Source organism: Salvelinus namaycush, chromosome 39, assembly GCF_016432855.1.
Source record: "Salvelinus namaycush isolate Seneca chromosome 39, SaNama_1.0, whole genome shotgun sequence".
In the NCBI taxonomy this organism is placed as follows: Eukaryota; Metazoa; Chordata; class Actinopteri; order Salmoniformes; family Salmonidae; genus Salvelinus; species Salvelinus namaycush.
Window position 1 is genome coordinate 11,856,243 of NC_052345.1, and position 15,054 is coordinate 11,871,296.

A 15,054-nucleotide genomic window follows, 5' to 3' on the forward strand; every position below is an offset into this window, starting at 1 on the left:
TAAAAGCATAATGTATGGATTATTTTGACTATAACAAATACTCAGATGAAATTTATTGTGCTATTTATCACAGACTACTTTGTGTCAAAGTTTAACAAGGACTTTCTCCTCACCAGTGTCATGATCAAAGACATCAAGAGCCTCACATACAGTATACCATTTGGTCATTGTGCTGCCACAGAACGAATTGTGAGCAAAGCCTTATATACCAGAGCTGCAAGAAAAGTTCTATATATTATTGAAACAATGTTGCGATAGTGAGCATGCCAACAGGTGTGGTTCCTGTGGGGGTTGCCATGGAAGCCAAAAAGGGGAGGTGTGCGTATGTGTGCTCAAACACATGCATGTGTGGGTCTGGGTGAGGAAGTGTGTCCCTCTGATGAATGGGCATGTGTGGGCATGTGCCTGAACTCAGTTTTATACACTAATTGTAGTCTCACCCATTCATTTCTAGTGACCAGGAACACCACAGCTGTACAAAAGTTAAATAAAACACCCAAAATGTAATGAAAATCATCTAAATGTATTTTGTGCGTTCAGATGCCCTGTGTAGATAAAGTCATGGAACCTTATGACAATCATATTAAATTAACTACATTTTCCAGAGAGAAAATTGTAAATTTGTCAAATTCGACCGGAACATAGGTTTATTCAAAGGAGTGATACCACAAATTAGCTACTGTATTTACACACATGCAGTCCTCAAGTACACCACCAGAGGGTTCAAGGAGTAGAACTAGAAATATTGACTATGCTTCTCTCCCACTGTAAATTTTGCAGTGGAAAGCGAGATGAAACCGGTTCACAACCAGTTGGCCCCGACTGGTACCGGGTAGAGAGGAGGGGCTTGGTGCGACGTGGGGGAAATTGCGCATCTCGCACTAACGTTACCGACGCCGACAAACAAGGTGCATGGCAACAACTGCATAGTGGTCTACGTGTTAAATATAGTGAATTATATCGTACTAGATGGCTACACTTTGGTATCTGTGAGCAGTCAAACGTTTTAGTACAAAGCCAGCCAACTACTTTTGCTAGCGTTACATTAGCAAAGTCAGTACAGCTAGCTAGCTTAATTTTGGTGAGACAGTTTGCTAGCTACCTAACGAGTAACTTAAACGGAGTATTTCTTTTAGCTAAACACCATTATAGTATTACTCAAAAGGTTCGCGCTTACAAGTTAGCTAGCTTTTAGTTCAGCTAACAGTTCGCTATCTGATATGAGTCTAATCAGTTTCTTGTAGCCTGTCACCGGCAAAATGACTGTCTTTGAACTGAATCAAGTCATCGGTCCCTAGCTAACGTCAAAGCCAGGTAAGGTATGTTATGTGCCGTGTGCATGACATTTGACCACCTTTTCAATAGCAAAAGAGGTAAGGTTAGCTAGCTTCTTTATTCAGTTGGACCTGGTGTAGCCCTTTTATAGTTTGATGGCTGTAGCGAGTCTTTGCAAAACATTACATCATTATGTTGACATGCGTATGTAATTGGTATAGTTATTCACCCTCTCACTATAGTTGGGGCTGTAAACAAACAGCGACAAGACGGCAAGAGAAGGGAAGGAGGCGCTCGAATCGCTCCTTCAGGATTCATCCACTGCATCAGCATCAACGATGGAGTTGGCACTGGTAATTTAGTAACGTTAGCTACAAATGTATACATGAACACTATGTAGTCCACAGGCATTGTCTTTGTTTCTATACAAGCGAACTAACCTGACTGACAGCGATACTGAGTCTCAGAATATTCACTTTAAAGATGCACTATGCAGAAAACGTCCCGCCATTTCCTGGTTGCTAAAAATCTAATAGTTCGCTTAATTTCAGTTTATATGACAAACGTGTAGGGTATTGTATTTTTTACCATATAAACCTCTGTGAAATGTTTTTTCCATAACCAAAAATAAATATTTTATCTGATGTTTGTAGTTGGTGTACAAAAGTAAGACGCAAAAACGAAAATTAGGAACAGGAAGCATAGAAATAAGGCACATAGAGCATATCTACTTCTTAGACTTACTTTCAATGAGAAGGACAGATCTATAAATCAATTTCTGTGAATTTGGTCTTCACCCAAAAAGTTACATATTGCAGCTTTAAAATGTCAAATAAAAACCAACGATTGCAAAGTTAAACAAACCGTACATCTCAGTACACAAGGACTACTTTTAACAAATTCCACAACATTTTACTCAAACACATTTACTTGAACATTGCAGATGCAAAGTTTGGTAACAGAATAATGGCACAAACCGTTATTCTGTTAGCAAACTTTGCATCTGCACTGTTTTTCAAGTAAATTCGTTTTCTGCAAAGATTTGGTTTGAATATCTGGTGTCATGGGCAGGATTTGACCATATTCTCCAGAAGTAAGGAGTTGGAATCTACCAAAGTGCATGGAGGTGAGGCCCAACACCCTTTTATGTTCTACAGGCAGCCCCTCATTGGTCATTGTTGTCTGTTGCCATAGCATTCTTTAGAAAAATAGGACATATTTTTTTGTAATGTTGAGAATAATGGATTGTGACTAAGCCTGTGACGTCGGGGTAAAGGAGGCTGCCATAGACTGAGAAAGTTGTATTTTCTGTGCAAACATTGTAATATTCTACTACACTAATTTTACATTGGTTATGTCATCCTGGCCTGGGGAAGACAGTGTAGTGCACACAGGCTGAAAGTCACACATTCATTTGCATAAACAGACTCCCTCCACCATCCAATTCTCAGTGACCCATATTTAGTGTCACACACACACACAGAAAGACAGACACACACAGTCTAAATCACACACAGCGACACAGCCACTGCATGACTCATACATCGCATTTCATAGAGACAAAATTTGTCAGAGCGATTTAGAGGGGAGGAGAGAGAGCATCACAATTCTGTTGTGTATATGTGTGTGTATGTGCGAATCTACGAGAGCGAGAGAGAGACCAATAGAAGCATGTGGATGAAGCTGGGGTGGGGATGAGAAGAGAGGTAGCAGCAGCAAACCATTGTGTGTTAGATTGAGAGGGAAGCGAGAGATGGAGATTGCTTATTTTGTAATATGCTGTTCGTAGCAGCAGCACAGAGAGAGAGAGGTGAAAGAGGGAGACATGCAACAGAAACAGGATTCTCAAGGAGGCAAACCCTCAAGCATCTTGGGAAAGGTAGGGAGGATAGCCAGTGTGTGTGTTACTGTCAAGTGCCAGTGTGGATGTGTTTTCATGCTATGCTGCTGTGCATTTGTGTCTACATGCTTTTAAAAAATTATTGTTAATCACCATGATTACAGTATTTGAGATCAGGCATCATACGCATGTCAGCATCTGTCTTTGTGTGTGTGTGTGTCATCTGTGAGTGTGCGTATGTATATATGTTTGTGTGTCCATGTATGTTTCAGTGTTTAAAATTCACATGTACAGTGTTGCAGGTGTAATTGGATGGTACAGTGAACATCTGTTGCAGGACTAAGTGAAATAAAACAATGAAAATGGTCATAAATAAACAACAATTGAAATAGCACTATAGTCCTGGGGGGGGGGGGGGGGGGGGTTGTCCATAGGGGAGCAGTAGGGGGGAGGGGGTAGTAGGTAGCTGACTAGTGGTGGCTAATCAGCAGCCTGATGGTCTGGGGGTAGAAACTATTGGCCAGTCTTTTCGCCATGATGCTCCTGTACTGCCCGCGTCTGAGTGATGGAAGCGGGGAGAACAGGTCGTGGCTCAGGTTTCTGATGATCTGCTTGGCCTTCCTGCAACACCTGGTGTTGTAGATGTCCTGGAGGGCAGACCGTGTGCACCCAGTGGTGCGTTTGGCTGCACATATCATCCTCTGAAGTGCATTACGGTCAGAGGCGGTTGAGTTGCCTTACCAGGTTGTGATGCAGTCCGACGGTATGCTCTCGATGGTGCTCCTGTAGAACACTGGGAGAGGCCAAATTTCTTCAGAATCCTGAAGTTGCTGTGACGGTGGCCGGTGACGGTGGCCGTGTGACTTGTACACAGAGGAATTTTAAGTTATTGACCGTCTCCACGGTGGCCCCGTGGATGAGGATGTGTCCAGCCTGGTTACTCCTGAAGTCCACAATCAGCTCCTTTGTTTTGCTGACGTTGAGGGAGAGGTTGCTTACCTGGCACCACACCGTCAGTGCCTACCTCCTCCCTGTAGGCCACGTCGTCGTTGTTGGTAATCAGGCCTACTCCTGTCGCGTCGTCAGCGAACTTGATGGAGTTGGAACTGTGTGAGGCCATGCAGTTGTGGGTATACAGGGAATACAGGAGGGGACTGAGGACGCACCCTTGTGGGGCCCCCGTGTTGAGAATCAGTGTCGAGCTCGTAATGTTGCCTACCTTCACCACCTGGGGGTGGCCCTTCAGGAAGTCCAGGACCCAGTTGCATAGGGAGGAGTTCAGACCCAGGGTTGTGAGCTTTGTAATGAGCTTATAGGACACTATAGTATTTAAGGCAGAGCTGTAGTCCATGAATAGCATCCTCACATATGCATTCCTTTTATCCAGATGGGTAAGGGGAGTGTGCAGTGCAATGGTGTATGTATGTACTTGCGTGCGCCTGTGTGTGTGTGTGTTGGTATTTATCAGTGTGTGTCCCATTTATCCCACCATCTCTAGCTATATTTAGCATTTGTCTGTGTACATCCCCCCTCCGTATTTGTCCGTCAGACGTGTGACTAATGATAACGCTGAGTCTCCATGTGATTCGCCGTGACAGCTCCTCTGTTTGTGTCGACTGTCTGCACGCATCTCCATCACCACTGGTTGTTTGGGCGCTCGCCTGTGTTCTGTGGCTGTCGTTGCAATTTGTTGTATCTGCGTGTACTTGTGCATACATCATGAACATGTTTCCGTACTGTGCGTAGCCTTTTAGGGCATCGTTTGTGTTTTCACAAACAGAATGTGCGTTGTAAGCTGTATTGCCTTCCTGCATGCCCGTGCATGTAGCATCAGTCACACATATCACGACATGTGGAACTGTGCTTATCCCTCGTCCTCTTCCACCCCCCCCCCCCAGGCGCATCCAGCTCTCAAGGCCTTCATGTGTGGCTCCTTGAGCGGCACCTGCTCCACGCTGCTCTTCCAGCCTCTGGACCTGGTCAAGACGCGCCTTCAGACCCTGCAGAACAACATGAAGCCTGGGTATGTAGTGGAGCTCGGCAATATGGACAAAAATCCATATCGCCAATAAATTGACTTTTCTTTTTTTTCTCGATTTAAATTATTATTTGGGGAAGTGCACAGTTACTCTCTATTTGCACCCTATGTACTGTGTCAAAGAAATGGCCCTAATATATTATTATTAAGTTAACCAGGTGATCCTGCGTTTAAAAGATGACGTAACGCTGCTACAGAAAGAGACCTGTATTTTAAACATTAATTTAGTTATGCATTCATTTCTTATAAAGACATGAGACTGATTTTATATGTAAATGTATTTAAAACTCCATTAGTCTATTGGTGTTTGGTAATTGCAGCATGTTATTTGCTCCAAACACAATGGACTTTTAGACTGCAAAGTAGGCAGTCTACAAGCACCTGCTGCACAGCTTCGATGTAGTGCAGTGGCAATGACATGTAGGGCTTCACCGTCCTACTGGATCACATAGCAGTTGTTGTTGCGAAATAGTGCTCTGCACCCGTTTCAGCTCGATGCTATTTTGCCATGACATTTCTCGTACATTTTGTATTTCTTGTCCAGATTGTGAACCATCTTCTTTTGCGATGTGGTACTTTATGCCATGTGTCATTTCATGCCATCGGTTAGTGTGTGTTGCATAGTAAGTTGCGTGTGCAAACGATTCCGTATTGTGTTGTCCCTGGGCACTGCTCTTGTCATGACTAGGGCTGTTAGTGACCATATTACCGCCACACCGGCAGTCAAATTCCACGTGACCGTTGATTCACGGTAACTAGGCTCCAAAACTGCACTCTGATGCCGCTGATAGCTTACCAAACTTGCTAGCTTCTGCTAATGGCCGGTACTCTGCGCTTCATTGTCCCTTTAAGTCACTCTGTTCTTCTTAAACAGGCTACATTTTCTTCACATCATAATGTTTCTTTAGACCTGCCTAAAATAAATAATGGATTTATTGTAACGCTGTAAGCAATATTAAATGGATTTATTGTAACGCTGTAAGCAATATTAAATGGATTTATTGTAACGCTGTAAGCAATATTAAATGGATTTATTGTAACGCTGTAAGCAATATTAAATGGATTTATTGTAACGCTGTAAGCAATATTAAATGGATTTATTGTAACGCTGTAAGCAATATTAAATGGATTTATTGTAACGCTGTAAGCAATATTAAATGGATTTATTGTAACGCTGTAAGCAATATTAAATGGATTTATTGTAACGCTGTAAGCAATATTAAATGGATTTATTGTAACGCTGTAAGCAATATTAAATGGATTTATTGTAACGCTGTAAGCAATATTAAATGGATTTATTGTAACGCTGTAAGCAATATTAAATGGATTTATTGTAACGCTGTAAGCAATATTAAATGGATTTATTGTAACGCTGTAAGCAATATTAAATGGATTTATTGTAACGCTGTAAGCAATATTAAATGGATTTATTGTAACGCTGTAAGCAATATTAAATGGATTTATTGTAACGCTGTAAGCAATATTAAATGGATTTATTGGACTTTTAAAATGTAGATGTTCCAAAGGTCTGCATCAGTGGCTTGTAGGCTATGCCTGGTAGCCAGAAATGCTAAACACGTTTATGTTAATTAACAGTCAATTACCTTTAGTCAGGCAGTTATTTGCATGACAATCAACTGCTGACAACATTTCATAACAGCCCTAGTCATGACGCTTGTTGGCCTCTACCTAATTCTTCTTCGCCATGCATTCGTCATGCTGTATTACCTGCCTGTGTTTCAAATGGTGGAAACAGTTGTTGGTGTTACCTCGAGTGGTTGCTATAGTTGTGCGACAGTTCAAGCGCATCGCCTCACTCTGCTCAATGTCACTAGGTTGAAAACCAAAATAGGCCCAAACAACCGACACAGCATCCTTCTTTGGCAGCGATTGTTCTTGGATTTCTGGGACGGAAGTTTGTTTGTCTCCGTTCATTTGAACAAGGCTACTCGCAACATCACTTGGGAGAACTGCCAACAACAGGTGTTGGAAGCTTGGGATAGAACACGGCTCTGATTGGCTCGAATGAAACGGCATAGATGAAAGTGTTGAGCTCCGGCAGCGTGATGCTTTTCTCTATGCCTTTTTGCTTTCATATATGCTGTGCCGCTCCGTAGGCTATTGTTTAATGCACACAGGAACATTGTGTAATCCCCGAAAATTACAGACATTGGCAAAATTGCTTCGGTATGAGTTCGAAGTGCCGGTGTTGGTAATTTTGGGTTTATCATCCCAGCTCTAGTCTGTAGGGACACACGTACACAGAAAGAGCCAGAGACACACACACACGTGCATGTATACTTGCATAAACACTGATACAAACACAGAGAGACACACACACACTGCAGTGTAGAATCCCTCTTCAGTAGCTTTCAGACAGTTTGAATCCCCTCATTTGACCCATATATGCTAATTAGACACACTTCCATGCTAACAACTCCTCACTAGAATTGACCCCCGAAGACGTGTTGGGAACATATCTACAGGTGAATCTGTGTTTGTGGACTTTTGCTTATTTTCAAGTATCCACTCTCTTATCTTAATGAATGTTGTGTTTAACCATGTATTTATCTCCTGTCTCAGAGCTCCTAAGGTGGGGATGATGACAGTGCTTGTCCAGGTCATTCGGACAGAGAGCTTCCTGGGCCTGTGGAAGGGAGTGTCACCGGTGAGAATCTAATCGAAGCAGTCTGGCTTCCCTGTTCGCCTTGTGGTTTACTTTCCCTGTTTTAACACAGTCTGTGTACAAAGTCCGGCTTAGTGTATCACTTTGGTTTAGTGAATGTTTTTTCTAAGAACCAGACCACGTCGGTCTCCAAAATGACAGGACTTTTTTTTCTTTTTTTTACAACTGTTTTCTTTTGTGTGAACAATGGCAGAGGTGCATAAAGATGGCGGCCCCATGTACCCATGTACAAATGCCTTGTTTGTGCATTTCACCGAATTGTACATTGCTCTCCTTGACTATTTTGTCATGTCCTCATTAGCACAGTGTACATGATTCCAATTCTCGCTCCAAGACGGCGGCAATTTGAAAACCCCAAAAAGTTGAACCATGTCGTTCTCCATCGTTTAAAAAAAATCAGTGGATGTCATATCTGAATTCCGACATCTTTATCCACTTCGCCATTGTAGCTGAATTCTTCTTGAAGGTAGAAACAATCTAAATCTTGACCTCTCTCTCTCGCCCTCGCTCTCGCTCTCCTCACACACTCTCTCCTCACACTCATTCTCTCTCTCCCCAGTCGTTTGTGCGCTGTATCCCAGGCGTAGGGATCTACTTCTCTACCTTCTACTCACTGAAGCAGCACTACTTCCAGGAGGGCCGGGCCCCTAACGCTGGGGAGGCTGTGCTGCTGGGGGCCGGGGCCAGGGCTGTGGCTGGGGTCTGCATGCTGCCTGTCACCGTCATCAAGACACGATTCGAGGTGAGAGCTTCTTCTCAGTGTTGTGAATGGGGATGGACTACAATAAAAGATGGAGCGATGCAGAGGGGAAGGAGCTGGGATTAAGGCATGGTTGAGTGGGCGAGAGGTTGTTACAGCTGTAAGGATGGAAAAAGACTGAGGGAATGGTGTAGGATGGAGAGGAGGGAGAGGAGCAAGGATGAGGTGATGGTTGCTACAGCCATGTATATTTAGGATGGATTAGGGCATGAATGGATGGGGTAAAAGGGGTGGAAGGATGTATGAATTAAGATGAGGAATGATTCAGAATCAGAATGTGTGTGAGAGAGGAAAGAAAGAATGAAGTCAGGAAGTTAACAAAGGAGGAAGGGGAGGAGTTGGTGGTTCAGTAATAGCATAGAACAAGCACTAGCAGATAGGCTGGGATATTTCTGGTGTCTGTGGGCTGGAGATTGAATTAGAGGGAGGATGATGGTAGAATTAGCAGCCTGCTACCGCAGAGAGAGAGAGGGGGGAGATAAAGGGAAAAGAGAGGGGAGAGAGAGGTTATCTGACGGGAGAGCTGATTGCCTTGGGAACTAAACGCTTCTATCTGCATTTGAATAAATGCTGTCGTGTTGGTTTTATAAGGACCGAGCATCTAGCTGTGCATAGAGGATGTGTCAAATGTTTAATGGAACTATGTCGCCTGCTAGTTTCTTCATCTGTATGACTACGATGTGTCATCTGTGTATTAATGGCGCTCCGTTGGTTTCCAGTGGTGGTGGATATCTATCTGGTTTCGTGTTTAAATGTTGCTAGTTGTTGTGTGTTGAGTAAGTATTCAGTCAGTGGAGGCTGCTGAGGGGAGGACGGCTCATAATAATGGCTGGAATGGAGTGAATGGGAAGGTATCAAACCGATGAAAACCGTGTGTTTGATACCATTCCATTGACTCCATTTCCGGTCATTATTATGAGCCGTCCTCCCCTCAGCAGCCTCCTCTGTATTCAGCATTGGGGTCAATTCCATTTCAATTCAGTCAATTGAAATGGAACCGACCCCAACCCTCGTGGTAATCTGTAGGTATTCCAGAGTGGATGGTACAACTACGTGATCTACTGTGGTTGTAGTGTATAATGGGGTGTATTACTGTGTGTGTTTCGCAGAGCGGACGGTACAACTACGTGATCTACTGTGGTTGTAGTGTATAATGGGGTGTATTACTGTGTGTGTTTCGCAGAGCGGACGGTACAACTACGTGATCTACTGTGGTTGTAGTGTATAATGGGGTGTATTACTGTGTGTGTTTCGCAGAGCGGACGGTACAACTACGTGATCTACTGTGGTTGTAGTGTATAATGGGGTGTATTACTGTGTGTGTTTCGCAGAGCGGACGGTACAACTACGTGATCTACTGTGGTTGTAGTGTATAATGGGGTGTATTACTGTGTGTGTTTCGCAGAGCGGACGGTACAACTACGTGAGCGTCCTGGGAGCTCTGAAGAGCGTGTGTGAGACGGAGGGGCCCAGGGCTCTGTTCTCCGGGCTGACGGCCACACTGCTCCGAGACGCCCCCTTCTCTGGCATCTACGTCATGTTCTACAGCCAGGCCAAGAGGTCCCTGCCACCGGGTAAGAGAAACACACTCGTCTCCCCTGAGGATACAGTTGTCTATGTGAGAGGAGGGGAAGATGGAGAGACCACAACATTTCACACTGACACACTGAATAGTCAAGTGTGTTACTTCAGCAAGATTTCTTTACATTGGCGTCTGTTAGTGTAAAAAGATATTAAACACCATGTGGGGTATTGCTTGCACTGAATTAAGAGTAATCCAGAATAATGACATATTTTCTATTAGTGCCTGGGTAGGTCTGACATTCTCTGTGCGGTCTCTTCCCTCAGAGGTGAGCTCGTCGCCCTATGCCCCATTGGGGAACTTTGGCTGTGGGGTGATGGCCGGAGTCCTGGCCTCTGTGGTCACCCAGCCAGCTGACGTGGTGAAGACTCACATCCAGGTCAGCCCCTCCCACTGGACAACCAAGGACGCCATTCGCTACATCTACACGGTGAGGCCTGAATCTTTATGAAAATATATAGTACATGATTAATTTCCTGTGTGTAAGGTACCATTCTTGGTCTTCCAATTTTTCCCATTCTGAGGGTATTTTAATCCATGAGATATAGCTATGGATTTTAAGCACTTATTGAACGTAAATGTTCCTCCAAAGGCGACTGAACATCTCTTCTTGCACACACTATTGTATTTACCAACTGAACAGTGATTGAACTCTCCTCTTCTCTCTCCTTCAGGAGCATGGTCTGAGGGGTTTCTTCCGTGGGGCTGTGCCTCGCTCTCTGAGGAGGACTCTGATGGCAGCCATGGCCTGGACCGTCTACGAACAACTGATGGCCCGCATGGGACTCAAGTCCTGAGGAGAGGAGACAGGGAGGAACTGATAAAGGAAGAATGACGTGGGGACTTGTTTTAATACAAAGCAGCAGTTTGAAGGGGAAGAAAGTGAGGAGGATGAGAAGGAGGGAGAGGGAGGAGGTGTAGGGACTGTTTATCACTGCAACTAGCTTGGGAAAGCCAAAGAGGTGGGTGTCGGTGGCACGGAAGAGGGAAAGGTGTGTGTGTTTTACATGTTGATGTTTATGAGAGAGTTATTGTGAATGTTTGTATGTCCTTACATTGTCAACCCTGACCTTAAATGACATTCCCTTACTGCTGAGAACTGAACTCATCCCCCTCTGAGTGTGGAGACCATAGAGAACTATCTGTTTCTATGGGGGAGACCATAGGGATCTATTTAATTATATTTCTATGGGGGAGACCCTCTCAGACTGGGGAGACCATAGAGAGTGATCTATTTTTATGGGGGAGACCCTCTCAGACTGACTTCTATGGTTTACCTCTGGATACCACTCCAGTGACAAGAGACTGTCGCCGACTGTCACCCACTGTCACTGTCTATGACTGTGAATGACTGTGACTAACATCTAGGTGTCTCTAACACTCCCACTCCCAAGACGAAACGGCAGCTTTGATTTAGTTACCTCAGCAAGAGGTTATCCGCTGGCTAAAAGTGTAGTGGACTGGACAAAGCAACCCAGTGCCATAACCATGCAACATATTTACAAATGACCGGCAGACTACGTTATCAGCACAGTGATTATTGTGACCTGTCGACTGACTGAAGGAAATACGATATTTATTGACTGACTGACTGACTAAAACATTTATTACTAGCTTGGACAATCAAGACAATATTGCTGTGCATTGTAGCAAAAGACTAGGCTGATATTTTCTATACTGCAACTGCACAATTAGATACTAGCAACTTGGCATTGGCATACTTAGCCATATGAAAATAGTGTACACTACCCAGCTAAATATAGGAATCCATATCAGTGATGCACAGCCATGGTCCTGGATTGTCTCTGTTATTAGTTTAATAAATGAATAGGCCTATGTATTCAGTATTTTGAGTAGTTCGTTTTTGGAAGCCCATACACGTGTATATTTTTTAACCCACAGTGTCCAGTGTGCCATGTTCAAAAATAAAAACCCATGACATGTCAGTTTTAAAGAGATGTGTTTATATTGAAAAGTATTGTACAGATTCAAAATATACACTGAGTGAGCGCAACTCAGTATTAGGAGGGTGTTCTTAATGTTTGGAATAGTCAGTGTATAGAGCCTGTAGAGAGCCCTATTGAAGCATCTAGGACCAGAGATGGCTGAGAGAAACTGATTTAAATCCTTCATTCTATATTGGTGCACTAGTAGCACAGGGCTACTCACTCAATACCATCACTACAATCACTGTTTGCCAACTGTTTTTGCTTTTTACGCACACACATGAAAAAGGACATAACACAGCTTCAATATACACTCAGTGGCCAGTTTATTAGGTACATCCATCTAGTACCGAGTCAAACCCCCTTTGCTTCCAGAACAGCCTGAATTATTTGGGGCATGGAAACGTTGCTCAATTGGTGTCAAGGGACCTAACGTGCGCCAGTAAAACTTTACCCACACCATGACACCACCGCCACCAGCCTGGATGGGGCAATGGACTCATGCTGCTTACGCCAAATCTTGACTCTGCCATCAGCATGAATGAACAGGAACCGGGTTTCGTCAGACCAGGCAATGTTTTTCCACTCCTCAATTGTCCAGTGTTGGAGATCACGTGCCCACTGGAACCGCTTGTTTATAACTGATAGGAGTGGACCCCGGTGTGGTCTGCTGCAATAGCTCTTCCTTGACAAGGATAGATGAGTTGTGCATTCTGAAATGCCGTTTCCCGATGTTATTTGCCCGTTTGTGGGCCTACTGTTAGCTTGCACGATTCTTGCCATTCTCCTTCGACCTCTCTCATTAACAAGCTGTTTTCACCCACAGGACGGCCGCTAACTGGATGTTTTTTGTTTGTCGTGCTATTCTCCGTAAACCCTAGACACTGTCGTGAGTGAAATGCCCATTAGGCCGACCGTTTCTGAGATACTGGAACCTGCTCGCCTGGCACCAACCATCGTACTACGCTCAAAGTTGCATAGGTCACTCGTTTTTCTCATTCTAACGTTCAATCGACTGGTAACTGAATGCCTCGATGCCTGTCTGCCTGCTTTTATAGCAAGCCACGGCCACGTGACTCACTGTCTGTAGGAGCGAACCATTTTCGTGAACGGGGGTGTGTACCTAATAAACTGGCCACCGAGTGTAGTTTGAGTCATTGAGAGGGGAAACACTGAGTTAACCTTAGCTCAATGCCAGTCAGTGAATGCACTTTAGAATTCAACGCATATTCGTTCATTCAAGCCCCTTAGCGGCTGGTAAAAGGACTGGGGTGATTAACTTTTCTTGCGAATTGGTAGTTCTTCAGCCCTTGTCTGTGTGTTTTGTTGTTGTAACACAGTAACAACTCTAACCACCAAATTGTCCTGTGCCGTAACATTTTTGCCTTGGCGATTATCATCACTATTGTCCTTGATATTGTGACTTTACATTGTATATGGTCTGTTATTTGTGTCAATATTTTGTGTGTGTGTTTGCTCAGACCAATGCTGTGCCTGTTTTGTTTTTAAGTGAATAAAATTCTCCCCATTTTTGTACAATTCCTGGTGTTTATTTGATTCAATCTTTGCCTAGATTAACTTCAACATTGGTTCATCATGTTATCATCCTTTGTGGGTGTCTCTACCTTGAGCTGCTGTATTTTCAGGCTCAAACCTCAGTACCAGGGGGTTTGCTACAATGCTGATCAAGGAGAAAACCAGCTGACTTGCCTAAATAGTCTAAGCTTTTATTTTTTATTAAAACAAGCATGAGATGGGCATGATCTAATTGATTCAACAAATGAACACATATCTAAGTTTAGCTTTTATAATGAACCAGAAGATCAATAGTTATTTCTGGTTGCTTATCAAAGTTAGCTGGCTAACTCATTGATCCTAATTTGTTGTATAGCCTGCTGGTCTCTCCAAAGCAACACCACATTGACATAACAGACAGTGACAGGCTACAGCTCATGTCCTCAGAACACTGGGGCCCATGTGTCCTGAGGAAGAGACAGGCACTGCAGTAGACATCCCCACAGCTGACTTTCCCTGATGTGGGGAGAGGGGGAACATGATGATAGGTTAATCGACACGTGCTGATATGCACAAGGACACAGTCACTAAGACTGAGGTCAGGTAAAAGTTTTCTTAAAATACCTCTGGTAAGTATTCTCTAGCAGCACAGATTACTTGCAAAGTAGGACAGATCTTCCTTGAAACACCAATCCACTATCTTTGCTCTCCCACTTTTACAGTTGCCCCTGTTAAAATAACATGCATAACCATGAGAAATACATACACCCGTGAGTACAGTACCAATCCATAACGCAAACAGACTTGGCCGATAAAAGCGGAGTAAGGTTGTCAACCAGTGACAGAGAGGGGAACTAAAGACTGATGATATATCAAAAGAGTGAGGGGAGTTCACAGAGAAGTCTGGTCTTTCAGTGGATTATCAGCCATCAGATATAGATATAGTCTTGTATGACTCATTGCTTCCTACATTTACACTTATCCAGAGTGACTTATAGTTAGTGCATTCATCTTAAGATAGCTAGGTGGGGCAACCACATATCACAGGCAGAGTAAGTACACTTTTCCTTGAGGTGAGGAAGGGGATTATTTGATACTCTTTGAAAAGGTAGGGTTTCAGGTGCTTTTGAAAGATGGGCAGGGACTCAGCTGTCCTAGCTTCAGGGGGAAGCTGGTTCCATCATTGGGGTGCCAGGACAGAGAAGAGCTTGGACTGGGCTGAGCGGGAGCTGACCCCCCATAGGGGTGGGAGGGCCAAGATACCTGAGGTGGCAGAACGGAGTACTCGGATTGGGGTGTAGGGTTTGAGCATAGCCTGAATGTAGGGAGGGACAGTTCCTCTTGCTGCTCCGTAGGCAAGCACCATGGTCTTGAAGATGATGCGCGCTTCGCCTGGAAGCCAGTGGATTGTG

The 15,054-nt window shown here is 44.0% G+C and overlaps 1 protein-coding gene across 4 annotated transcripts; it reads left to right on the forward strand.

Moving 5' to 3' along the window:
• The first annotated feature begins 845 nt into the window (after positions 1–845).
• LOC120032869 (mitochondrial glycine transporter B-like) lies at positions 846–13,663 on the forward strand. Of its 4 annotated transcripts, XM_038979085.1 has the most exons (8): positions 846–1,314; positions 1,518–1,628; positions 5,014–5,138; positions 7,737–7,821; positions 8,399–8,581; positions 10,005–10,173; positions 10,448–10,611; positions 10,856–10,978. In XM_038979085.1, exons 2-8 carry the CDS (start codon positions 1,614–1,616, stop codon positions 10,976–10,978), a joined length of 864 nt encoding a protein of 287 aa, XP_038835013.1. In that variant the 5' UTR covers positions 846–1,314; positions 1,518–1,613. The 4 variants fall into 4 exon arrangements, with proteins under 4 accessions (XP_038835013.1, XP_038835015.1, XP_038835012.1 ...); XM_038979087.1 differs by lacking the exon at positions 1,518–1,628 and having other exon boundaries at positions 848–1,314; positions 10,856–13,663; XM_038979084.1 differs by lacking the exons at positions 846–1,314; positions 1,518–1,628 and adding an exon at positions 2,241–3,154.
• Positions 13,664–15,054: the final 1,391 nt, after the last annotated feature.